This window comes from Balaenoptera physalus (assembly GCF_965194825.1).
Source record: "Balaenoptera physalus genome assembly, chromosome: X".
Taxonomy (NCBI): domain Eukaryota; kingdom Metazoa; phylum Chordata; class Mammalia; order Artiodactyla; family Balaenopteridae; genus Balaenoptera; species Balaenoptera physalus.
The window spans coordinates 95543297-95569011 of record NC_138903.1 but is presented as its reverse complement, the minus strand read 5'-3'; the positions used below and the strand labels follow the sequence as shown (position 1 = coordinate 95569011).

Sequence of the window (25715 nt, the reverse complement as noted above, 5' to 3'; positions counted from 1 at the left end):
AAACCCCAGAAAATAGTAAGTGCTGATGAGGATGTGGAGAAATTGGAACACTGTACACAGTTGGTGGGAATGTAAAATGGTGCAACTGCTATGGAAAACAATAAGGAGGTTCCTCAAAAAATTAAAAATAGAACTACTGTATGATTCAGCAATCCCACTTCTGGAAATATATATGAAAGAATTCAAAGCAGACTCTCAAAGAGATATTTGCACCCCCATGTCCATTGCAGCATTATTCACAATAGCAAGAATTGAAAGCAACCTAAATATCCGTGGAGAGATGAATGGATAAAGAAAATGTGGCATATACATTCAGTGTATATGCACTGAATATGGCATATACATTCTGCCTTAGAAAAGAGGGAAATCCTGTCATATGCTATGACATGGATGAACCTTGAGGATAATATGCTAAGTGAAATAAGCCAGTCACAGAAGGACAAATATTGTATGATGCCACTTATAGGAGGTACCAAAAGTAGTCAAACTCATAGAAATAGAAAGCAGAATGGTGCACGCTAGGGCTGGGGGGAGGGGGAGGGAAGGAGTTGTTTTGTGGATGTAGAGTTTCAGTCATGCAGGACTGGGGTGAGGGGTTCTGGGGAATCTGTTGCACGACAATGTGCATGTGGTGACAATATTGTATTGTACACTTAGAAATTGTTGGGAAGGTGAATTTTATGTTATATGCTTTTTGCCACAATAAAAAAATTAATTTTTAAAAAATTGAGTCAGAAATAAAATGATCCTAGCATAACAGAAGTGTATGTATAAGAATTATATATATGCATTATATACATATTTATATATTGCAGATATTAAGTGAAAAGAGCAAGCTGTGTATGGTTTGCTACTACTACGTAAAAAGGGGGGGAAGGTATATGTCTGTCCACGTGTGCTTGTATGCGCACAGACTCTTCAGTAAAGATACCTAAGAAACTGATTACCTGGTTCCCTGGGAGTCAAGCATAAGAGAAGAAGTATTTTACATTGTATTTGCCCTTTTGTATTGTTTGAATTTTTTTATAATGTTTGTGTATTACCTTTTCAAAAACAATTTTGCAAGAAAGAGGAGCATAGAGACAGAAAATAGAATAGAGGTTACCAGAGACTGAGGGGAGGGGAGAATAGGGGCATACTGTTTAATGGTTACAGAGTTTCTATTTCGGATGATGGAAAAAGTTCTGGAACTGAATAGTGGTGATGGTTAAACAACATTTTGAATGTACTTTGAATTGTACACTCAAAATTGGTTAAAATGGTAAATTTTACATTATGTACATTTTACCACAATAAAACAAATTTAAAAAAGAACAAGGAGGTATACAGGACAGGTAGAGCTTATTGTATTTGTGTAAGAAAATAGATGTATGTATATGCCAGTAAATGCATAGAAAGTAACCTGGAAGCACAGTGTAAAATAGTGTGAGCCTAGAATTGTGGTGGATGTTGAGGGGATCATTCAGGTTTTTTTTTCAAGGTGTTTTTTTTTTTCGTTGTGGTGCGCGGGCTTCTCATTGTGGTGGCTTCTCTTGTTGCGGAGCACGGGCTGTAGGCGTGCAGGCTTCAGCAGTTGTGGCTCGCGGGCTTCCTTGCTCTGCGGCATGTGGGATCTTCCCGGACCAGGGCTCGAACCCGTGTCACCTGCATTGGCAGGCAGATTCCCAACCACTGCGCCACCAGGGAAGTCCCTCAAGGTGGTTTTTTAAAAAAAATATTTATTTATTTATTTGGCTGTGCTGGGTCTTAGTTGCTGCACGTGGGATCTTTAGTTGCAGCATGCGAACTCTTAGTTGCCGCATATGGGATCTAGTTCCCTGACCAGGGATTGAACCCAGGCCCCTGCATTGGGAGCACGGAATCTTAGCCACTGGACCACCAGGGAATTCCCCAGGTTTGATTCTATGTATTTTATAACTGTTTGAATATTCTAGAATGAGAATTTCTTTTGTAGTTAAATTTTTTTTAAGATATGTCTCCAAAAAACCCAAAGTTTAGTCAGAAGTCAATTGACCCCTGAGAATTCTTTTTTTTTCCCACACACACACACACTGTATTTTATTTTTACAAGAGATAAATAGACTGACACCAAGCATTGTACATGGATGACCACAACAAAAGCAACAATGATTGCAATTACCAAACATGAAACACACTCATACTATGTCATAATATTGACATTCAGTCCAGTAATCCTCCACTGTAACAGCTCCTTTACTTTGCAGTGAAAATTGATTTGTATATTCTTTGCCTCTGAGTCCTTGTGGGATTTTTTTTTTTAATTCAGACAGAAAGTCACAAAAATTATACTCATCCTCATCAGTTCACTCAGTCCCATGTAATTAATTTTTTTTCATCTTGATCTTTTGTTAGCACTTTTATGAGTTCATCAGTTTTTCATTAGAGTTCTGAAAATGCTTATTCATTCAGTTCAGCAGTACAGTCAGTTACCAGAAACCTGTACTTGTCAGTCTTTTCCATGAATTTCTTGAAGATGAAACCCTTTTATAGGAACATATTGACCCCTGAGAATTCTTTAACCTCACTTGATATGATCCTTACAGAGAGCTGGAGAATTTTCTAAAATGTGAAGAAATGACCACTTTCATCACAGACACACCGGAAGCAAGCTAGCTGGCTCTTGGCAGAACTGTCACTTAAAGGAGACTTGCTTTTAATGGCTTTTATTGTCCTTTAGAAACCATCCTTTCCTTTACTTTTTAGCAGTCTCCCCTCCGCCTGAGATTCCAGTGCTTTCAAGCTATTCCCTGGCTTACCAGAGCTCTATACAGAGGGCCCCAAACCCCATCTTCCCTCCCTGAGCAGCAGCCCATATTCTGGACCTTTCCTTTTCCTTCCTCAAAACTTAACACTGCTTCTGGGTTCCTTTCACAAAGGACCTTACTGATTAAGGATTTCAATCAACTAATTTGAACTAAATGTTAATAACTTCATTTGTCTCTGTAGATAATGTTTTAATTTTAACAGAGGGCTTCAATATATTAACTCAAAGCAATGACTAATAGCGTGGGTGGATGGGGATGGGGGTAGGGAGATTTTACTAATCACATCACATAAGCAGCTGCTTTGAAAATATCCCCACTTTCAGTGGTTTTATGCAAATTATCGCTGTAAATGTATTAAAGTAAATGTTTTGTATCTGGCAGGAGATGCAAAATCGGCTGGGAGTATGGGATGAAATTATTTGTCTATAATTATTTAATGGTTACCTTTGTATATTACATGTGTTGATCCTATTAGCAAAGTAAATCAGGCCCATGGCAAAAAAAAAAGACGTTTGACAGATTCAGCTTGAGGTGTTTAATTCAATTAATCTGAGGCAGACTCAGGACACCAGAGTCCTAGAGTATGAAAGGGACAGCTCATGGGCTCTTTTTTCCTAACTACAAATAAGGGGGCGGGGTAGGCAGGGGAACGCTCCAGATACTTTCTACAGAGAGAAGCACAGAACCCAGTCTGTTTCAGAAGGAAAAAATCACAGAAGGGAGATTTTGTTGCATAAGAGCATTGTTGCTTCTGCAGAAGGGAACCTTCATGCTGCTCTCAAAAGAAGCAGCTGGTTGTCTGAAATCCAGAGGTTGACTGAAGGCTTTTCTAACCAGGGGGCTCTTAACAGGATGGTGAAAAGAAAAGTACTTTGGCACGGGCTCATCAATAAGACATTGTTCTAAAACCAGTTGTGAACAGGCCATGTTCAAAATAAATACATTCCCAGTATGGAGAAATGGCATGCTCCTGGTATTTCTTATTCACCTTTGATCTATATTTTGGTATTGCTTTTATTAGTTTTGTAATTTATCTGAATTATTGTGTTTGTTACAATGAACACATCTGTTTGAAATCTATAGTACATTGGTAAATATTTTCCTAGAGCTTTTTTTTTAAGTTTTCTTTTTTTAAAATTTATTTTATTTATTTATTTTTGGCTGCGTTGGGTCTTTGTTGCTGCGCGCAGGCTTTCTCTACTTGCGGTGAGCGGGGACTACTCTTCGTTGGGGTGCACGGGCTTCTCATTGTGGTGGCTTCTCTTGTTGCAGAGCACGGGCTCTAGGCGCGCGGGCTTCAGTAGGTGTGGCACGTGGGCTCAGTAGTTGTGGCTCACAGGCTTCCTAGAGCTTTAATCTTCCGGCCCAAGCCTAAACCTTCCGGCTCACCATGACTTCCTAACCAGCGCACCGGCTCACTTAGGGTCTAGTTTCTGTGACTTCACATCCTCCAGGTTTTTCTCCCATCTCACTGCCTGTTCCCCGGGATCTGTTGCTTCCTCCTCCTTCTCTTCAACCTCTGAAGGTTGGTGTGAGCCAAGCCTTGGTCCTTGGCTGTCTTCTCCACCTACAGCTACACTTCCTAGGTGACCTCTTCTAGTCCTGTGATTTAAGTACAATCCCCACTTTAGCTCTTCAGCTCAGACCTCTCCCCTGAGTCCAGACTTGCATCTCCACCTGACTATTTCACATCTCCACCTGGATGCCTCACGGACAGCACTAACTTAATGTGACCAAAAGAGACCTCTTGGTTTCTACTCCTCCCCATCTCAGTAAATGGCACCACCCAATTGCTTAAACCAGATACTGGGATGTCATCCTTGATGCTCTCCTCTCCACAACACCCAATGTTCAATCCATCAAGTTTTCATTTGAGTCTCCCTTCTACTTTTGCCCTCTTGCAATCAGTACTGCAATCAGTACTGCAAAGTGATCTTTTAAAAATGGAAATCTGACCATTTTACTTTCTCCTCTCATGGCCATTAGAGTAAAAATGCAAATTTCTTGACATGGTCTATAAGACTTGGCATTAGCTGGCCCCTGTCTACCTCTCCCACTCCATCCTGTTCCACTCTCACCCTTGCTCACTACAATCCAAACACACTAGACTTCCGACACCCCTTGAACCACAAGCTCTTGGCCATCCCCAAGACTTTACAAGTTCTCTCCCTCTGCTGGAGTGCTCTTCCTTCCACTCTTCACATAGCTGTTCTAGTTCCTTCTTTCAGGTTATGCGTCACGTACTCGGAGAAGCCTTCCCTGACTACCCCATCTAAAGTTACCCCTTCACATTACTCTCTAATATAACACACTTCAAGGCACTTATCACTAGCTAAAATTATCATATGTGTTTATTATATGTTCCCCGCCATGCACACACACATGCACGCATATATATTCCATGAGAACGAGGACCTTGTCTGTCTCCATCACTGGTGTATCTCCAACACCTAGAACAGGACCTAGCTCATAGTAGGTGCTAATATTTGCTGGGTGGATGGCAAGAATCAGGAAAGAGTGCAGTCCAGAGATAACTTTAATCACACCGATACAGATTTACCCCAACCTTCAATCTGCAATGAGAATATCACATGGAAAGGATCTTTTGGCAGAAATTTATAGCAGATTCACTCAGGGAGGCCAGACACATTTCTCAGTGCCTCAACTGCCTAAAAGCCAGCAATTTTCAAACTGACCCAAGAAACACTAGTGTCCCTCGGGGTACTAACTGGTGTTCTGAGAAAAATGAATTTGATCAAGTAAGTTTAGGAAATGTTGCACACTGAATCTCTCTCTCAGAGACCCACAGCACACATTAGCACATTAAGGCTTTAAGAAGTCCTGCCAGAAATAAAACCTATTTTAGCTTTGCTTAGCATTTCCCAAATATATTTGACCGTGGAACTTTCATGTTCTACTCACTTATTAATATCTCACAGGATACTAGCATCTCTCAAAATACAGTTTTGGAAATACTGTCGCAGATATAGACAAGTATAGATATGTATAGACAAACATATAGATATGTATGTCTATAAATATATATAATGGATATTAATCAGAGTTAACTTAAGATCCATGACAATAAATTCCAAGTCAAAAATATCAGTGAAATGAAGTTGAATGGGATCAAGTTTAAAATAAAGCAGTGGTTGGAGATAGTGCTTACTGTTAGTATCGACTGGCCTGTGATATGTTAAGAGTGCTGCTCTAAATAAGTTCAAATCTTCTGGCCCAGATGAATTACTCCCTAGGCAATGAGAACCTGCAAGTACAATTGATGAACCACAGTTAGTGATCCTTGGGAAATCGTACAGAAGGGAGAAGTACCAGTATCAGATCCTCAAAGACTGGAGATGAATGGCTTTCAAAAGGGGAAAGAAGGTGGGTTCTGCAAACTACAGACCAGTGTGGACTTAATGTGGATCTGAGGCAAGATTCATTACCATTCATTCCTCTTACCCATTTCAGTACTTCTTTCTGTTCCTTGAACTCTCCAAGCTCATACCTGCCTAGGGCCTTTGCATTTGCTGTTCCTTCTGCCTAGAGCAGGGGTGGGCAAACTTCTTCTCCAACGAGCCAAACAGTAAATATTTTTGGCTTTTGGGCCATATGGTCTCTGTCGCAACTACTCAGCTCTGAGCAAAAGCAGCCACAGACAATATGTAAAGAATCAAACTTTATTTACAAAAACAGGCTATGGACCGGATTTGGCCCAAGGGCCATAGTTGGTCTACCTGGAGTGTACTTTGCCAGGATTGTTACATAGCTAATTCCTTTTTGTTCAGAATTCAACTCAAACATCCTTGTCTTAGAGTAAGACAATCCAATCTAAGGTAACTATGCATTTACTTGCTTTCAAATCTATTTTAATTATTTCCATTGCACTAATGCATATTTTCTTATTTATTGGCTTGTCCCCATGCCCCCATACACAACAGAATAACTAGCATTTATTGAGCTCTTATTATGCACCTGACACTGTTCATAGCATTTTACGTGTATTAGCTCTTTTAACCTTAATAATAACCTCCCAGCAATAATCCTTAGTCTCCCCATTTTACAGACGAAGAAACTAGGGCTGTGAGATTAAGTAATTTATCCATAGTCATATAGTTTAGCAGGTGGTGATTCCAGGATTTAGACCCAGGCTCATAAGCATTATGCTATTGTGATATTGTGATTTATAATAAGAAATATATATTTGGCTTTTGTTCCTGTTCCTGGCACAGAGCTCTTAAAACTCTTGGAATTTCCTAAGTGATGAGAGCGGAAAATGTGTTTTTGTTATGTTAATGAGGTGAATTTTGGACCACACCCAAGGTAGGATGCTGGTTGCCAGAGGACCTCCAGGGAGAGGAGGGGCTGGAGGTTGAGTCAATAGCCAATGGCCAATGATTTAATCAGTGATGCCTGTGTAATGAGGCCTCCATAAAAATCCAAAAGGACAGGGGTCGGAGAGCTTCCAGGTTGATGAACACATGTTGATGCTGGGAGACTGGGCACTCGGAGAGGGCTTGGAAACTCGGTGTCCCTTCCCATATACCTTGCCCTATGCATCTCTTCCATCTGGCTGTTCCTAAAATTATATCTTTTAATAACAAACTGGTAATGTAGTAAGTAAAATGTTTCTCTGAGTTCTGTGAGCCGCACTAGCAAATTAACTGAACTCAAGGAGGGGGTCATTGGAACCTCAAATCTATAGCCAGTGGGTCAGAAGCACAGGCAACAATCTGATCTTGTGATTGGCATTTAAAGGTGTGGGGGGTCGTATAGGACTGAGCCCTTAACCTGTGTGTTCTAACATTTACGTCCAGGTGGTTAGTGTCAGAATTGAGTTGAATTGTAGGACACTCGGCTGGTGTGGGAAAATTGCTTGGTGGTATGGGGACAACCCCTGACACTCATCGGAATTGGAGTCAGAATCATAGCTATAGTGTATCTCAATTACAAGCTCCACAAGAGAAGGGATTTTTTTCTGTCTGGTTTACTAATGATGAGCCTAGAACAGAGCCTAGTGCAATGCCTGGCATAAGTTAAATGCTCAATAAATATATGTCCATTTAATAAAAATTCTAGAACGTTCAGATTATTAAAGGGAGACGTTTTCACTAAGAATAAGTCAAATTAACCTGATTTCCTTCTTTGAGGAGGCTAATTGTTAGGAAGAACAAGCAAATGGAATCTTGGATTTCTTTGGATTTTAGCAAAGCATTAAATAAGTTCTTTCCTGGAATCCCTATTTTACTAGACCTTTCAGTGTCATTTAACACTGCTGCTCATTTCTTTCTTTTTTGTGGTTTCCATGACACCACACTTTCCTTGTTCCCTTCACACCTCTATGACTATTCTTGCTTATTCTTTCACGTGATCCTCCTCCTCCATCAACCCGTAGGTGTTGACCAGGATTCCATCCTTGGTCCTTGGTTCCTCCCACTTTCCAAATTCTCCCAGATGGTCCCATCCATCCTCATTGTTCTCATTTTTACCTTTGCTCTGATGACACCTAAATGTATAACTCCAGGCCAGAACTTTACTCCAAGTCTGAAAAATCCTGCAGGTACCTCAACTTGAACATGTCCAAAACCAAACTCAGTATTTCCTCCCCAAATCTATTTTTTTTCTTATATTCCCTGTCTCAACTGATGGCCTCACCCAGTCACTCCCACACCAGAAACCTGAAAGTCAGTTTTGCCTCCTCACTTCCTCTCACTCCCCCCATAGCTAAACCCTGACCCAATCTCTTTTTTTAATATTTACTTATTTATTTATTTAGGCTGGGCTGGGTCTTAGTTGCAGCATGTGGGATCTTCCTTGCGGCATGTGGGCTCTTTAGTCGTGGATGCGGCTCTTAGTTGCAGCATGTGGACTTCTTAATTGTGGCATGCGGACTCTTAGTTGTGGCATGCATGCGGGATCTAGTTCCCTGACCAGGGATCAAACCCAGGCCCCCTGCATTGGGAGCGTGGAGTCTTACCCGCTGGACCACCAGGGAAGTCCCCCCAAACCAATCTTGATAATTTTCCTTCTCAAATATTTCTCACCTCATCACACACCTAGTAACTGTAACCAACTCTTAGTTGATCTCCCTGCCTCCAGTTTTGACCCTGTCCAACTCTTCGCACAGCCACCAGAATTAGCTTTTTAAATTGCAGATATGATCATGTAACACATCATTACCTGCAAGATGGAATCCAAGTTATGTCAGGGCCATGCAAATCTCAAACTTGCCAGCTTCATCTCCCACGCTACTGCCTCACTCACAGCTAATGTCTCAACAATACCAAACTCCTTGCAACCTTGCAATTCTCCAAACACTTCTGTGACGTTGCTCATGCTGCAGCCTCTGCTTTGATGCCCATCCTCTCTGCTTCTCACTCCCCCTTTGCCTGGCAGACTTCTTCTCATCCTCTCAGACTCAGCCCAGGCATCATTTCCTCAAAGAAGGCTTCTTTAACATGTCCCATCCTGGGCTGGGTTAGATTTTCCTCTTCTGTGCTTCCAAAGCATCCTGCTTCTATCCCAGCACTTGTCCAGCCATATTTTTCTTGTCTGTTCACATGCCCATATCCCTCATCAGACTATGAGTTTCCTGAGGGCAAGGACTATGCTTTATTCAAAATTGTATCCATCACACCATGTACACTGCCTGGCACATAGTAAGAATTCAGTGAATATTTGATAAATCAACTATTTTATGGCCATAACATACTGTTGGCTCATTAGGTTAACTTATAACACCCTTAATTCTTTTCACACAAATAATTGTTACATAGTGTGGTAAGTGCAATGATAAAGGTAAAACAAAAGAACAGAAAAGGAACACCCAATTCAGCCTGAGATGAGGGGAGGTAGAGGAAATGATACGTCAAACCTAAGCTGCAGTGATAGAAATAGAGTATGTGGAACCAGGGAGGAGATAGTGTGGGTCTATTTGCATGGTCAAACTATGCCTGAACAACATTTCAATCAGTGGGCTCAGTTGGATTACTCAATAAATGGCAGTGGTTTGGAAAAAAATAAAGCCAAAGTTCAGGAACGGTTGAAGGAACAGGGAAGGTTTAACCAGGATAAGAGAAGACTGTAAGGGACTTGATTATTTTCTTCAAATATTTGAAGGGCTGTGTTATGGGTTGAATCGTGCCCCGCCCCCTCCACAAAAGGTATGTTGAAGTCCTAACCTCTGGAACGTCAGAATGTGACCTTACTTTTGAATGAAGGCTTTGCAGATGCAGTTCATTCAGATGAGGCATATTGACATAGGGTCGGCCCTTAACCCAATATGACTGGCGTCCTTCTGAGAAGGAAATTCGGTCACAGACACAGCGGAAAGAAGGCCAGGTGAAGCAGGAGGCACAGATTGGAACTGTGCTGTCACAACCCAAAGAGCAGGAGCCCTCAGAAGCTGGACGGGGCAAGAAAGGATTCTCCCCAGAGCCTTCAAATGAAACATAGCCCTGTCAACACCTTGATTTCAGACTTCTAGTCTCTAGAACTGAGACAATAAGTTTCTGTTTTAAGCCACATGGTTTGTGGCACTTTGTTATGGCAGCCACAGAAAAGTAATACAGGCTGTAATGGAGCAGAGGGAGCAGATTTGTTCTATGTAAGATCCAATGGATGGAAGATACAGGGAGACAGCAATCTTCCTTATATTGAGTGGAAGCCTCATAGTCACACTATCGAAAAATAAAATGAGCTGCTGTGAGAGCTGGTAAGCTTCTCATCACTGGAGGTCAAGGCTGGAGATTTGTGTGATAGAAATGATAATGATAATGATGATGATAATAAGAATAAGAATAATACAACTTCCATTCTTACCCTGATTTGAACAAGCCAACTTCAAAAAACTGTTTTTGATATAATTGGAGATATTTGAATGCTGATTGGATATTTGATCACATTAAGATTTTTGGGTTCAATTTTTAGGTGAAAATAATGGCATAATGGTTTTAATGAGAGAGAGAGGGAGATAAGGGTGGGGTGGGGATTGGTCTTTCAGAGATACACACTGAAGTGTAAACACTTCACTGTGGATAGATAAAACACATTTTATCTATCCATTCATTAGTAGATGGACGGTTGAGTTGTTTCCACTTTTTGCCTTTAATAAATTATGGTGCTATGAACATTCGTGTACAAATGATATAGGTGTCTAGGATTTGCTTTAAAATAATCCAGAGGAAGGAGACATGGGTTGGTGTACAGGTGAAATATGATTGGTCATGTGGTGATAATTGTTGAAACTGGGTGATGGATACATGGAGATTCACCTATACTGTCCTCTTTACAGTGTGTGTATTTGAAATTTTCCAAAATCAATTTTTTTTTAAAGCTACCGACTACCATGTTCTGAGCACTTAAGATGTCCGGGAACCATGCTAAGTGTTTTTAAAGCATTATTTCATTTAATTTAATCATGGCACATAAAGACAAATAAACAGCGACATTTCTGTATAGGAAGGCACAGTACTGTAAAGATGTTCTCTTCGAATGTGCCTGCATAATCAAGATGAAGAGAAAGTTCAATTGGTTTGGATTGCTTGAATGTTCAAAAGAATATATCTGTGTCAATTTGTATTCTTTAAAAAAAAATCTCCACAACAGCCCAATGAGGCATTATCATATCAATTTTATAAGTGAGGAAACTGAGTATCAGAAAAGTGAACAGAATGAGAGAATTAGCAAATATATCAAAATACATGACAATATATAAATCTGGGACTTCCCTGGTGGCGCAGTGGTTAAGACTGCACTTCCAATGCAGGGGGCCTGGGTTCGATCCCCGGTCAGGGAACTAGATCCCACATGCATGCCGCAACTAAGAGTTCACATGCTGCAACTAAGGAGCTGGTGAGCCACAACTAAGGATCCCGTGAGTTGCAACTAAGACCAGCACAACCAAATAAATAAATAAAATATTTTTAAAAACAATGTTGAAAAAAATATATGTCATATTTTATTTCAAGGAATTATCAATGCATATACAATGAAATAAGATACAAGCCTGTGACTACAAAACAATTTGATTGGTTTTCATTGGTGCTTTATGTAAATCAAACTCATTATACTAGCATTAATTTTGTCAGTGTGTGCTGAGTCCCTGTCCTCAAGGAGTCCACAGTCCAGTAGGGGAAAGATAAGTGAACAGACAATTACAATAAAGTGTGATAAAGCACTGAGATACGATAAATACAAGCTGCTACAGAGCATATAGGATGGGATCCTACTAAGCAGTGGAAGTGGGAGGAGGGTAGCCAGGGAAAGATGAGTCTTGAAAGCAGAGTAGAGGGACTTCCCTGGCGGTCCAGTGGTTAAGACTTCGCCTTCCAATGCAGGGGGTGCGGGTTCGATCCCGGGTCAGGGAGCTAAGATCCCACATGCCTCGCGGCCAAAAAACCAAAACATAAAACAGAAGCAATAGTGTAATGAATTCAATAAAGACTTTAAAAAAAAAACACTATGTCATCTTTCGAAAGCAGAGTAGATGTTGTTCAGGGGAAGAAGGGCATTTCAGAAAGATGGCACAGTGGCACAGAGGCCAAAGGGAACATGGTAACTTCAATAAATTAATAATATTGTAGGCACATAGGACTTTCCTGGTGACTCAGTGGTTAAGAATTTGCCTGCCAATGCAGGGGACACAGGTTCGAGCCCTGGTCCGGGAAGATCCCACGTGCTGCGGAGCAACTAAGCGCATGTGCCACAGCTACTGAGCCTGCGCTCTAGAGTCCGTGAGCCACAACTACTGAGCCCACGTGCCACAACTACTGAAGCCCGCGCACCTAGAGCCCATGCTCTGCAACAAGAGAAGCCACCGAAATGAGAAGCCTGCGCACCGCAACAAAGAGTAGCCCCCACTCACCGCAACTAGAGAAAGCCCGCGTGTAGCAACAAAGACCCAACACAGCCTAAACTAAATAAATAAACAACTTTATTTTAAAAAAATATTGTAGGCACATAGGTTGAGTATGGAGTAGAATGAAGAGAAAAAGCTGGTGAGATAGTCTGAAGACAGTTCACGAAGGACTCTATTTGACATTCCAAGGAGTATGGACATTATCCAGAAGCTATGAGCAATCTTTGAATGGCTTTAAATAGAAGAATGCCATGATGAAATTTGCATTTTAGAAAAATTACTCAGGTAGCTGAAGTAATTCAAAGGGGTTGAGACGGAAGCAGAAGAGCTGTTGGGAAACCATTGCAATATGTTAAGCAAGAGATAACAAGGAGAGCACACAAATGAAAGAGATTTAGAACTTTGTGACAAAATAAGTGAAGGAGAAAAAAGAGTCAGGTTTCTGATTGGGTACTTGGAGACGGTGGTGTTACTATCTGGGACAGGGAATGCAGAAGGAGAAGCAGACTTTGGGTAGAAATGGTGATGGAGAATGTGGGGGAAGAATAATGAGATCAGTTTGGGACATGTTGAGTGTGAGGAGCCTAGGGAATAACTAGGTGGAATTGTTGAGTAGACAAATGGATATGTGGATGAGGAGCTCAGAAAAGAGATAAGGACTGAATACACAGATGTGGAAATCATGAGTGTGCACACTGGAATTATGAGAACAGATAAGTTCACCTAGGAAGAGACTGCAAAATAAGGTGAGAGATGGGCTGAGGACAGAGTTTGGGGGATCATCACTATTTAAGGAGTGGCAGAGGAAGAGACCCCTGGAAGGAAGGAAGAAGAGCAGCCAAAGAGGTAGGAAAAGCAGGACAGTGTAGTATCAAGGAGCTAAGTGAATTAGTTTTTTACTGCTACTGTACTGTATTCCTATTGTATTGTATCTCTATTTCTATTGCGTTGGTTATCAAAGTGCCACAAACTTAGTGGCTTAGAACAATACAAATTTATCTTCTTATGCTTCTGGAGGTCAGAAATCTAAAATCGGTCTCACTGAGCTAAAGTCAAGGTGTCAATAGGACTGGTTCTTTCTGGAGGCTCTAGCGAATAATCCATTTGCTTGCCTCTGCCAGCTGCTAGAGATTGCCTGCATTCCTTTGCCTCATGGCCCCTTCCTTCATCTTCAAAGCCAGCAGCGTAATCTTGTCACATATCCTTCACTGTCTCTGCCTCTGATGTCATATCACCTTCTCTAACTGCTCTCCTTCCTCCCTCTTATAAAGACTCATCAGTGGATGCTAAAACTGGTGGATGAAAGTTTGAGTAAAAAGATATTTATATAGTCTCAAAGTGTTTCCTTACTAGATATCTATCAGTACAAGAGGGAAAAAATAATAACTTTACAGCAGAGAAACCCAACAAACAGAATCTGAACCAAGTGGTCAAAGTTAATATGGCCACTAATGGGACAAATCAACAACATGTGCCTACTGAGGACACAGGCCTTCTGTGATGCTCTTTCTAAAAGCACATAATCTGAACCTAATCATGAGGAAAATTCAGATACACTCAAACTGAAGGACATTCTACAAAATAGCTGGCCTATACTCTTCAAAACCGTCAATGTCACGAAACACAAGGACCGTAGAATTATTCCAGATTAAAGGAGGCACGAAAGCTGAGTGCTGCTCACGAACCAAGATTTTCTTCTGCTACAGAGGACACTATTGGAACAATGCATTCAGCGATATCTGAATTAGGAATTAGGTCTGTCGTTTTATTAATACTTTATCAAGGTTAATTCCTGATTTTGATCATTGTGCTTGAGTTATGTAAGACAATATGCTTATTATTAGGAAAAACACTCTGAAATATATAAGGGTAGATGGCATCATGTCTGCAAATTACTCTCAAATGGTCCAGAACATAAGTGTGTGTGTGTGTGGCGATGGGGGGGGAGATGAAGAAGAAGGAGGAGAAGGAGAAGAAGGAGAAGGAGGAGGAGAAGGAGAAGAAGAAGTGGGAGAGAGAGGAGGAGAAGAAGGACGAGAAGGAGGAGGAGGAGGAGGAGGAAGCACATGTGGTAAAATGTTAACATTTGGGGCATCTGAGTGAAGGGCAAAATGGGATTTTTTAAAACTCTTCTTGCAAGTTTTCTGTGTCTGAAGTTATGTTCAAATAAAAAGCTAAAGGGCTTCCCTGGTGGCGCAGTGGTTGAGAATCTGCCTGCCAATGCAGGGGACACGGGTTCGAGCCCTGGTCTGGGAAGATCCCACATGCCGCGGAGCAACTGGGCCCGTGAGCCACAACTACTGAGCCTGCGCGTCTGGAGCCTGTGCTCCGCAACAAGAGAGGCCGCGACAGTGAGAGGCCCGCGCACCGCGATGAAGAGTGGCCCCCGCTCGCCACAACTGAAGAAAGCCCTCACAGAGAAATGAAGACCCAACACAGCCAAAAATAATAAATAAATAAATAAATTTTTAAATAAATAAATAAAAAGCTCAAATTTCACAAAAAGAAGTGACTCTGAGATGAAGAAGTGGAGACAGCAACTTCTTATCAACTAGTTTTACTTTACTTTCGACTTCTTTTATCAAGTTTGCCTGTGGAGGCAAGTCCAGAGGGAGGACAGTGGTGGTAGTGGTTGCAGCTGCTGCTGTTGTACAGATGGGACAGATTCGTGCCAGTTTATAGCCTCAGGGGAAACATCAAGTGGAAATAGGGTAAAGGTACAGGAGAGAGGGGATATCGCTGGCATGGGGCACATTGGTGCAGTTCCACATCGTTGGAGCATTAGCCTTAGACAGGAGAGTAGATAGATTTGCACTTAAGAAGGAAGAAAACAGGGCTTCCCTGGTGGCACAGTGGTTAAGATCCGCCCGCCAATGCGGGGGACACGGGTTCAAGCCCTGGTCCGGGAAGTTCTCACATGCCACGGAGCAGCGAAGCCCGTGCGCCACAACTACTGAGCCTGCGCTCTAGAGACCGTGAGCCACAACTACGGAAGCCCGCGTGCCACAACTACTGAAGCCCGTGTGCGTAGAGCCCGAGCTCCTCAACAAGAGAAGCCTGCGCACCACAATGAAGAGTAGCCCCCGCTCGCCGCAACTAGAGAAAGCACGCACGCAGCAAGGAAGACCCAACGCAGTCAAAAATAAATAAATTAATTTAAAAAAAAAAAAGAAAGAAAACATGGTACTGTGCATACGTAGGTAAGTTTGTAAGTTTGTACGTAAGGAGTTGGTGAGAGAGATTTCCTTCCTGATGGACCTATTTTCTTTGTGAGTAGGAGGCAAAGTCATCTACGCAGTGCAAGGAGAGAAGTACATAGTATAGGGTCAAGATAGCTATTCTGAGGAATGGGAGAGGAAGCATTCAATCCTGTTGACCACTCCTTCCAGTTTGAAATACACTTCTCTCTTGCCTTTCTTGACACCGTTCTCCCGTGATTTTCCCCCTAACTGCTTAGCCACTACTCATTCTGCTTAACTATCTGCTCCTCCTTTAGCTAATTTTTAAATATTGGTATTCTTCAGTGATCTGTCTTATACTCTCTTCTGTTTTTACTCTATGTTCTCTCATTGGGTGATCTTAGCCATTCCCGTAGATTTAAATACTGTATTTTATTTTGATGACACCCAAATTTAAATCTTTCAATCAGAGTTCTCCTCTGAGTTCCGGTTGGCCACTTGACACCTATATAAAGATATCTCACAAATATAGCACACTTTATGCATTCAAAACTGAAGTCTGGAGTCCCCTAATCATCTCCTTACGTTCAGTAGTGAGCACTACCATCAATCCTATTGCCTAAGCCAGAAATCGATGTGTCATCTTTGATTCTTCCTTTTCCCTTATCCTGCCCTCACTCCTCAGCAGGCTGTATCTTCAAAACATATCTTAAAGCTAGTCACACTTCTCCATCTTCATTGTCGTCACTCTAACAGGACTACTTTCCACTCAAGTCTGGATTGCAATAGGACCTAATTTCTCCACTTGCATTCTTGACCCCTCTAATCCATTCTCCCACAGCAGCAGAAGTAACCCTTTTAAAATGAAAGATCATGTCACTACACAGCTTAGAACCCTTTAGTTCACCTAGGGAAAAATACAAATTCTTTATCAACTGCTGGACTTTGTATAATCAAATCTCTGTCTGTTTCCCCGGAATCAACTCCCTTGTTTTAGCCCCCCTTGTCTTTAAAAAGTGCTTGAAACACCTAAGCTCTCTTTCGAGACTGGGTTTTTGCACTTGCTTTTCCCTCTGCCTAGTATACTCTTACCACCATTCCTTTATATCCTTTATGTCTGAACTCAAATGCCATTTCCTTAGATATGGCTTCCCTGGCCAATCCTTCTAAATAAATTAGGTCCCTTATATTATTCTCCTTCTTAGCCTCTTGTTTGTTTCCTTTGTAGAACTTACTATAATTTATAATTATTCTACTTATTTACCTTTTTTGGTCTGTCTCCTCTTTGGGCGGAGTTCAGTGGGGATGGCTCAGTTCTGCTCCACATGGTATTGGATGGGGCAGCTTGACTAGGTCTGGAGGATCCAGTATGGCCCCACTCACAAGAATGGAGCCTTCGTGCTCGCTGTCAACTGGGGCACTTTAGTTCTCCTTGTGGCCTGTTTCTACATCAGGAGAGGCTGGATTTCTCTATGTAGCAGCCACTTTCTAAGAGGGTAAAAACAGAAGCTGCAAAACCTCTTAAGGTCTAGCATTGATAATTTTACAAATCATTCCTGTCCCATTCTATTAGTCAAAGCAAGTCACAGGAGCAGCCCAGATTCAAGAAGAAGAGGGGAAACTCCACTTCTTGATAGGAGGAGTAGCAAAGTCACATTACAAAAAGGGCATGCTGCATGAGAGGGATTATTACAGTCATACAATCTACCACACTCAAATATCCAAATGGCTAGCTCCTTCACCTCTTAAAGATTTTTGATCAAGTGACACTTTCTGAGTGAGGCCTTTCCTGACCACTCTATATTAAATTGCAATCCTACCTACTCATTCACTAAATAGTGTTTTAACACCATAGTACTTATCACCATCCAACATATATATTGTATGTATTTATTATGTCTCCTCCTTTTAGAATACAAGATCCATGAAGGCAGGAATTTTTGTCCATTTTGTTCATTGCTATATTCCCAGAACCTACAGACTGGCTGGCATATAGTAGGCACTCAATAATTATTTAATGAATATGAGTTCAAAAATAGTGAAACCAAAAAACAAAAACAAAAACAAAACCAAAACATAGTGAAACCACATTTTTTCAAAATACTTAGAAATCTATTATAAGACTATTAAAGAATTTATAACTCATTAGTTTTCCCTCCTTTTCATTTCCCTGATTTCTTGGTAAACCTTGAATAAGTTGTTATCTGCAGGTCTTATCTGCCCACCAGCAAATGAACATATATAATAAAACAGTGAACTTTATTAGAGAAAAGCATGGATTATCTCAGTAAGGGAGTTTTGGGGGAATCCTATGAGATGAGATGTGAGATCCTATGAGGTGAGATACAAGGCCATTCTCAGTTCGTTATTTTGTACCTTGTGCCCAATTTACACCCACTGGGGACAGCTAGTTAAAGTTCCAGGGGGATTTTTTTTGGTCTGGAAAATTGGTGAAGATGAAAATCTCATTGTCCAGTTGCAAAAATAAAAAAATAAAAATAAAAAATCCAAGAGCATCAAGAGGACAGAGAAAGTGTTTTTCAGGGAGGAGGTGATTTAAAGGTAGCATTATATATCCTTTCCAGTTATCCCTAGATTGAGATCAGAAATTGGTCCAGTGCCCTATCCTTATCAGGACAAAGAGAAAACAGGAACGAATCCAAATGTCTGACTAAATATATATCCCCCCTCCCCACAAAGGAAAGTGTTGGTGGTGCTAGCACCATAGAAAAACCATCAAGGAACACAAATTGAAAGAAGACGGATTGGGGGTGAAAGTAGGGTTGTAGGGAAGACAAGTCTTATATAATAAATTTTTTTTAATTTATTTATTATTTATTTATGGCTGTGTTGGGTCTTCGTTTCTGTGCGAGGGCTTTCTCTAGTTGCGGCAAGTGGGGGCCACTCTTCATCACGGTGCGCGGGCCTCTCACTATTGCGGCCTCTCCTGTTGCGGAGCACAGGCTCCAGATGCGCAGGCTCAGTAATTGTGGCTCACGGGCCTAGTTGCTCTGCGGCATGTGGGATCTTCCCAGACCAGGGCTCAAATCCGTGTCCCTTGCATTGGCAGGCAGATCCTCAACCCCTGCGCCACCAGGGAAGCCCTATAATAAATTTTAAATTGAAGAAGCCTCCAATATTGCCAGGATATACACAGATAAAATAGCCTGTCTCCCCCTATATCTGCCCATATCCAACAAACTTTCTTTTTTAATAAATTTATTTATTTATTTATTTTTTGGCTGCATTGGGCCTGTGTTGCTGTGTGAGGGCTTTCTCTCTAGTTGTGGTGAGCGGGGGCTACTCTTAGTTGTAGTGCACGGGCTTCTCATTGCGGTGGCTTCTCTTGTTGCGGAGCACGGTCTCTAGGTGCGTGGGCTTCAGTAGTTGTGGCATGAGGGCTCAGTAGTTGTGGCACACGGGCTTAGTTGCTCCGTGGCATGTGGGATCTTCCAGGACCAGGGATCAAACCTGTGTCCCCTGAATTGGCAGGCGGATTCTTAACCACTGCGCCACCAGGGAAGTCCCCAACAAACTTTTTATTCAGTGTGATTTTTTTAAACAGTTTTATTGAGACATGTCACACACCACACAATTCACCCATTTAAAGGTTTTAGTATATTCATAGAGTTGTGCAACCATCACTACAATCAGTGTGGAACATTTTCACTACCCCAAAAAGAAATCTCATACCAACTAGCAATCATTGCCCCCCACCTCCCTGGATCCTGGCAACTATTAATCTGCTTGCTGTCTCTGTGGATTTACCTGCAGTGGACATTTCATATAAGTGGTCCTTTTTGACTGGTGCCTCTCAGCATAATGTTTTCAAAGTTCATCCATATTATAGCATGTATCAGTACTTCATTTCTTTTCATGGCCAAATAATATTTTATTGTATGGATATACCACATTTTATCTATCCATTCATTAGTAGATGGACGGTTGAGTTGTTTCCACTTTTTGCCTCTAATAAATTATGGTGCTATGAACATTCGTGTGCAAGTTTTTGTGTGGGCATATGTTTTCATTTCTCTTGGGTATGTACCTAGGAGAAGAATTGCTGGGTCATTTGGCAACCCTTTGCTTAACATTTCAAGGTACTGCCAGACTATTTCCAAAGCAGCCGTGCCAAGTTAAATTCCCATCAGCAATGTATAAGTGTTCCTGTTTCTCTATATCCTCACCAACGCTTGTTATTAGAATCTGACTTTTTGGTTATAGCCATCCTACTGTTTGTGAAGTAGCATCTCATTGTGGTTTTGGTTTGCATTTCCCTGATTGCTAAAGACACTGAGTATCTTTTCATGTGCTTATTGACCATGGGTATTTCTTCTTTGGAGAAATGTCTATTCAGATCCTTTGCCCATTTTTACTTAGGTCGTTTGTCTTTTTTTGTTGAATTGTAAGAATTCTTCATATATTCTAGATACAAGTTCCTTATCAGATATATGGTTTACAAAATGTTTCTCCCATTCTGTGGATTGTCTTTCTACTTTCTTGGTGGTGTCCTTTGAAGCACAAAATTTTAAATTTTTGATAATATCCAATTATCTATTTTTTCTTTGGCTTTTGGTGCCATACCTAAGAAACCATTGCCTATCCCAAGGTCTTAAAGATTTATGTTTATGTTTTCTTCTAAGAGTTTTATAGTTTTAGCTCTTATCTTTAGTTATTTAATCCATTTTGAATTAATTTTTGTATATGCTGTGTGGTAGGTGTCCAGCTTTACTCTTTTGCATGTGGATATCCATTTAAAGCTGTCCCAGTACCATTTGCTTTAAAGGTTATTCTTTCCCCCATTGAATTGTGTTGGTACCCTTGTCAAAAATAATTTGGCTGTAAATGTGAGGGTTTACTTCTGGACTCCCAATTCTATTCCATTGATCTATATGTCTATTCTTACGGCAGTACAACACTGTCTTGTTTACTGCAGCTTTGTAGTATGTTTTGAAATCAGGAAGTGTGAGCCTTCCAACTTGGTTCTTCTCTTTCAAGATTGTTTTGGCTATTCTATTACATTTTCATATGAACTCTTGGATCAACCTGTCAATTTCTAAAAAAAAAAAAAAAAAAGCCAGCTGGGATTTTGATAGGAATTGCACTGAAACAGTTGATCAATTTGGGAGGTATTGTCCTCTTAACAATATTAATAAGTCTTCCAATCCATGATCATGGGATATATGTTTCCATTCCTTTAAGTCTTCTTCAATTTCTTTCAACAATATTTTGTAGTTTTCAGAGTATAAATTTGGCACTCTTGTTTTGCATTTTTTCCTAAGTATTTTATTCTTCTTGGTGCTATTTTAAATGGAATTGCTTTCTTAATTTCATTTTGGATTTTTTACTGCTAGTTCATAGACGTGAAATTAATTTTTGTATATTGATTTTATCCCCTGCAACTTTGCTGAATTATTACCTCTAGTAGTTCTCTTTTTTGTGGACCCCTTAGGATTTTCTCTTGCAACCTTCAAGTAAAGATATTTTACTTATTCCTTTTCAGTATGAATGTCTTTTATTTCATTTTCTTGCCTAATTATCTTAGCTTAAAACCTCCAGCACAATATTGAATAAAAGTCTATTGTTCCTGATCTTAGGGGGAAAGCTTTCAGTCTTTCATCATTGAGTATGTTAGCTGTAGGGTTTTCATAGGTGTCCTTTATCAGAGTGAGGAAGTCCTGTTCTATTCCTACTATGTTGAGCATTTTTATCATGATAAGGGTATTGAATTTTTTCAAATGTTTTTTCTGCATCTATTGAATTTTGATCATGTGATTTTTATCCTTTATTCTATTGATTTATTCAGCATGATTTTTAATAAATTTATTTATTTTATTTTTAAATTTATTTTTGGCTGCGTTGGGTCTTCGTTGCTGTGCGTGGCGAAGTTGCGGTGAGCAGGGGCTACTCTTCGTTGTGGTGTGTGGGCTTCTCATTGTGGTGGCTTCTCTTGTTGCGGAGCACGGGCTCTAGGCACGTGAGCTTCAGTAGTTGTGGCAGGTGGGCTCAGTAGTTGTGGCTCGCGGGCTCTAGAGCGCAGGCTCAGTAGTTGTGGCGCACGGGCTTAGTTGCTCCGTGGCATGTGGGATCTTCCCGGAGCAGGGCTAGAACCCGTGTCCCCTGCATTGGCAGGCAGACTCTCAACCACTGCACCACCAGGGAAGCCCCTATTCAGCATGATTTTAAAGAATATGTTATATTGTAAGAACTACTGGAGGAGTCTTCTAGCCATACAGTATGAAAGTTCCTTTAACTTAACCAACAGTATGCTTCATAGGACATTGATAAATCCTTAAAGACATCCTTGGGAGCAGGCTAAGTGGGTAGCCACTATGAAGAGTGGTTGGGAGATATGCCAAGGTACTCCTCCACAAACATCCTGTGATAAAAACAAAATTTTAATCCCATGACTTGAAAAATCTCTTTTTATATTTTACGGAAGTTACAAAGAGGGGATGCTAAAAAGTTAGTAAACTCCATTGCTGTATGCAGAGTAAGCTAAATTGGCCAGAAATGCATGTTGGGTACTCCTGTTTCTCCCAGAGAGTAAAGATAAATATGGCTGGGTGGAGTCTGAGTGATCCTCGACGTTAAGGCTGAAAGGCGATCACACTTGAGAAGCTTGCTTGAGGGAGAGAGAGCTCAGATACGATGTAGTCAGTGGGATAATTTCCTGAGAAGAGGAAACTCAAAGAGAGGTTTGGACCTCCTGGCCTGACTGAAGATAAGGGAAAGAGATAATAGAGTACCTTGATTAAGGGCAACATCATTGACATAGACGCCTTGGTTTGAACCCCAGCTCTACCACTTACTAGTTGATACCCTCACCTCTCTGATCTTCAGTTTTCTCATCTATGTAAGGGGCGCAGAGTTGTTAAGAGTAAATGAAATTGTGTTTTAAAGCCTCTAGCAAATTTTCTGGCACATAATATTTATAGAAATTGGCATTCCCTTTCCTCCTCTACTAAGGAAAGAATGTTACTGAATGGAGAGGATAACCTCAGGTCACAGGGTGAAGGATTCAGGAGTAAGAAGGTGATTTTATCGAACTTTCCAGATGAAAGGTGATGAACCCTGGAGAGGTAAGTTTGGGGTCATGAGAGCGCAATTTAAATCCTTTGTACAAGAATGAAATTAAGAAAAAGTATTTGGTATCAGAGTACTTTCAGAGGCATGTAAACAAGCTGGCTTACAGGATAAAATAATGTATTATCTCACATAATAGGACATCCAGATGTAGTGTGTGCTACAAGGTTAGTTGATTCGGCAGCTGGATAATTTTGTGAAGGACACAGTTTCTTTGGTCCTTCTTCCCACCTTCTAAAGAGTCCAATTCATCCTAGGGATTTTTTTCTCTTGTGGTTGTAAGAAGGCTGCCTGTAGCAATCATTGTACACATACTTATTCACTTCCAGTGGGAAGGAGAGAGACAACCGCTCCTTCAAACATAAATTAAAAATCCTTCATTTCTGTCTTATTGGTGTCCCCACTGGTCATTGTCCACCTATGACCTTATTAATAACTAATCTCACGGGATTGTAAACCTCTGATTGGCTTAAGCCTGGATTCCTAAACCAATCACCAGCAAGAAAGAGGGAATTACCATAACTGATTCACACTACTGATAGTAGATAAGACTTCTGGGCCCCAGAAGGAACATGATCATGGCAATCAGCAATGGAAATGTAGTGTGAGGAGCAGACTTTAGTGATTTTAAGCCACTAAGGCTTTTGGGGTTGTTTGTTACTGCAGCATAACCTAACCTACGTGATGTAACAATAGAAAATGTAAGTAAAGTGTTGTAAACTATATTGAGAGGATTGAGAGAAGAGAAGTGCCAGTGGGGGTGTAAGTGAGCTAAATTCTCATCTATGAAAGCAGGGAGTCAGTAGATGACATTTAAAATTAAAATAAACAGTATAAGCAGTCATGTTATTTAGAAATATGGAGGAAACTACCAGGAAAGAAACCAAAACAACCTGCTAAAATAATTGAAAGTTATTACCCAGGGAATAGGCCTGGGGTAGGAAGAGGTGGGGCAGGAGGATTTTTGCTTTCATTATAGACTCTTCTGGATTTTTTAACATTTTAAAATAATGTGCTTGTATTCTTTTAATAATTTTTTAAAGTTTTCCAATTATTTGACTTTATTTTATGCAAAGTCTAAAAAAAATGATTATTTCAGGCCCTGGGAACATGGTCATAAAATCCAACTGACGCTTCCTGAAAGGGAAGTTGTGCTTTTCATGACTCATATCTCACGTACCTAATTTATTCCTGAAGAACACTTCACTTTTGACCACCTGATGATCAAACTGGTAATCTGACAACCAGCTTCAACATTAAGACAAGAACAAGAGACTATTTTTGTTCACACCATTTAATAACATTTCAGAGAGAAAGATACAGCAAAAGGGTTTCTGCCCAGCAAATAAAGTAATTTAGATTTGTTATGAAATGGGCTATTTGCTGACCTGGTATTGTTCTTTAATTATTTTTTTTAGGGGCTAGAGTTGCAGGTGTTTCTGTAGTGGATTCCTCTCCTGCCACAGACCTGAGCCTGTTTTCCAAAGCCTCCTCTTCACAAAATTCATCTTTTACCTGGCTCCCAGATTGGCCATGGCCATATTGTCTGCCCTCTCTAAAGCCTATATCCCAAACTATGTGGATAATACGGTCATCTAGGTGGGTCTCATTTAGGAATCGGATGGCATTTTTGGCATCAGCTCTGTTATAGTATTCTACAAAACAGAAACCACATGCCGTTTTCTTTATTTTATCCAGGCCCATAAAAACATTCTTGACATCACCACATCTACTAAAGAGCTCAAATATTTGCTCTTCGGTTGCATGAAACGAAAGATTCCCCACATACAGTGTGGAGCTTTCCATCAGTAATTTTTCACGCTCATCGTCGTTGCTACTAAGCAGCTGCTCCTGGTACTCGCTCTGCTCCGGGGAGGAGTCGCTGCACAGAATTCTCAGGTCCTTGGACATAGTGCCCAGTGGGCGCTGTGAGGGCAGCAGTGCCCGATCCAGCTCAGCAGCAGTATCACCACCAAAGAAACCCTAAATCAAATTTAACAAAAGTCAAGTTAGAAGGAGGGAAACTGAAATACAAACCTGTGGATATTTAAGAGGTTTGTGCCAGATGCATAGACATCTCAGCTCTTGACCATGAGGATCACATCAAGGCAAACCAAAAATAGCAAGTTCCAAGCCCCAGGAACATGGTCATAAAACCGCATTTTGCAAGGCTTCCTGAAAGGGAAGTTATGCTACCTTTGGTTGACTCAGATCTTACATACCTCATCTATTACCGAAGAACACATTTAGTAACAGTACGCTCTCGGAAAGTACAGCATAAGACAGTAAAATGGATCAAATTTTCATGGAGAATGAGCACTAGTATCATCCTGATCAAGGACTAGGCATCAGATAAAACACATACATAATCAGGGTCAAAGCACAAATACACTTGTGGCATACTCTCTTATGATTTAAAATAATAAATTTGTGATTCGAGTCTATGATATGGAAATCAATATATTGTGTTGTTAGGTTAGGCAGAATCCCTATGTACTATCAAGTACACAAGAAGCTCTATAAAAATAAAAACTCTCTGGCATCATAAATCTCACCTAAATTAAGATTAGATTTTATTAGCAATAATTCCACTCATCATCTTAGACTTCAGGCTTTTATTTAATTATTTGAATATTCCAAGTCTACTTAAAAACCCTTCCCAGATAATTTTAATGAATGCCCTTTTCCCCCTTTACTAAATTTTCCTACTGTAGTCGGAGGCATTAAAAATGATTCAACTGGTTTTAGCTACACTTTTCAAAAATATGCATTAGTTCTCCCCCCTCCCCCACTCCTATTTTGCAA

The 25715-nt window shown here is 40.7% G+C and overlaps 1 protein-coding gene across 1 annotated transcript in view; it reads right to left on the bottom strand.

Annotated features, from left to right (window-relative positions):
* Positions 1-20711: 20711 nt before the first annotated feature.
* Positions 20712-25715, bottom strand: part of NCBP2L (nuclear cap binding protein subunit 2 like) — a 32847-nt gene continuing 27843 nt past the window's right edge. The window contains exon 2 of the mRNA XM_082447809.1: positions 20712-24893. Coding sequence (XP_082303935.1) covers positions 24312-24821 — 510 coding nt within the window. The 5' untranslated portion in view covers positions 24822-24893 and the 3' untranslated portion in view covers positions 20712-24311. The remainder of the gene's footprint in view (positions 24894-25715) is intronic.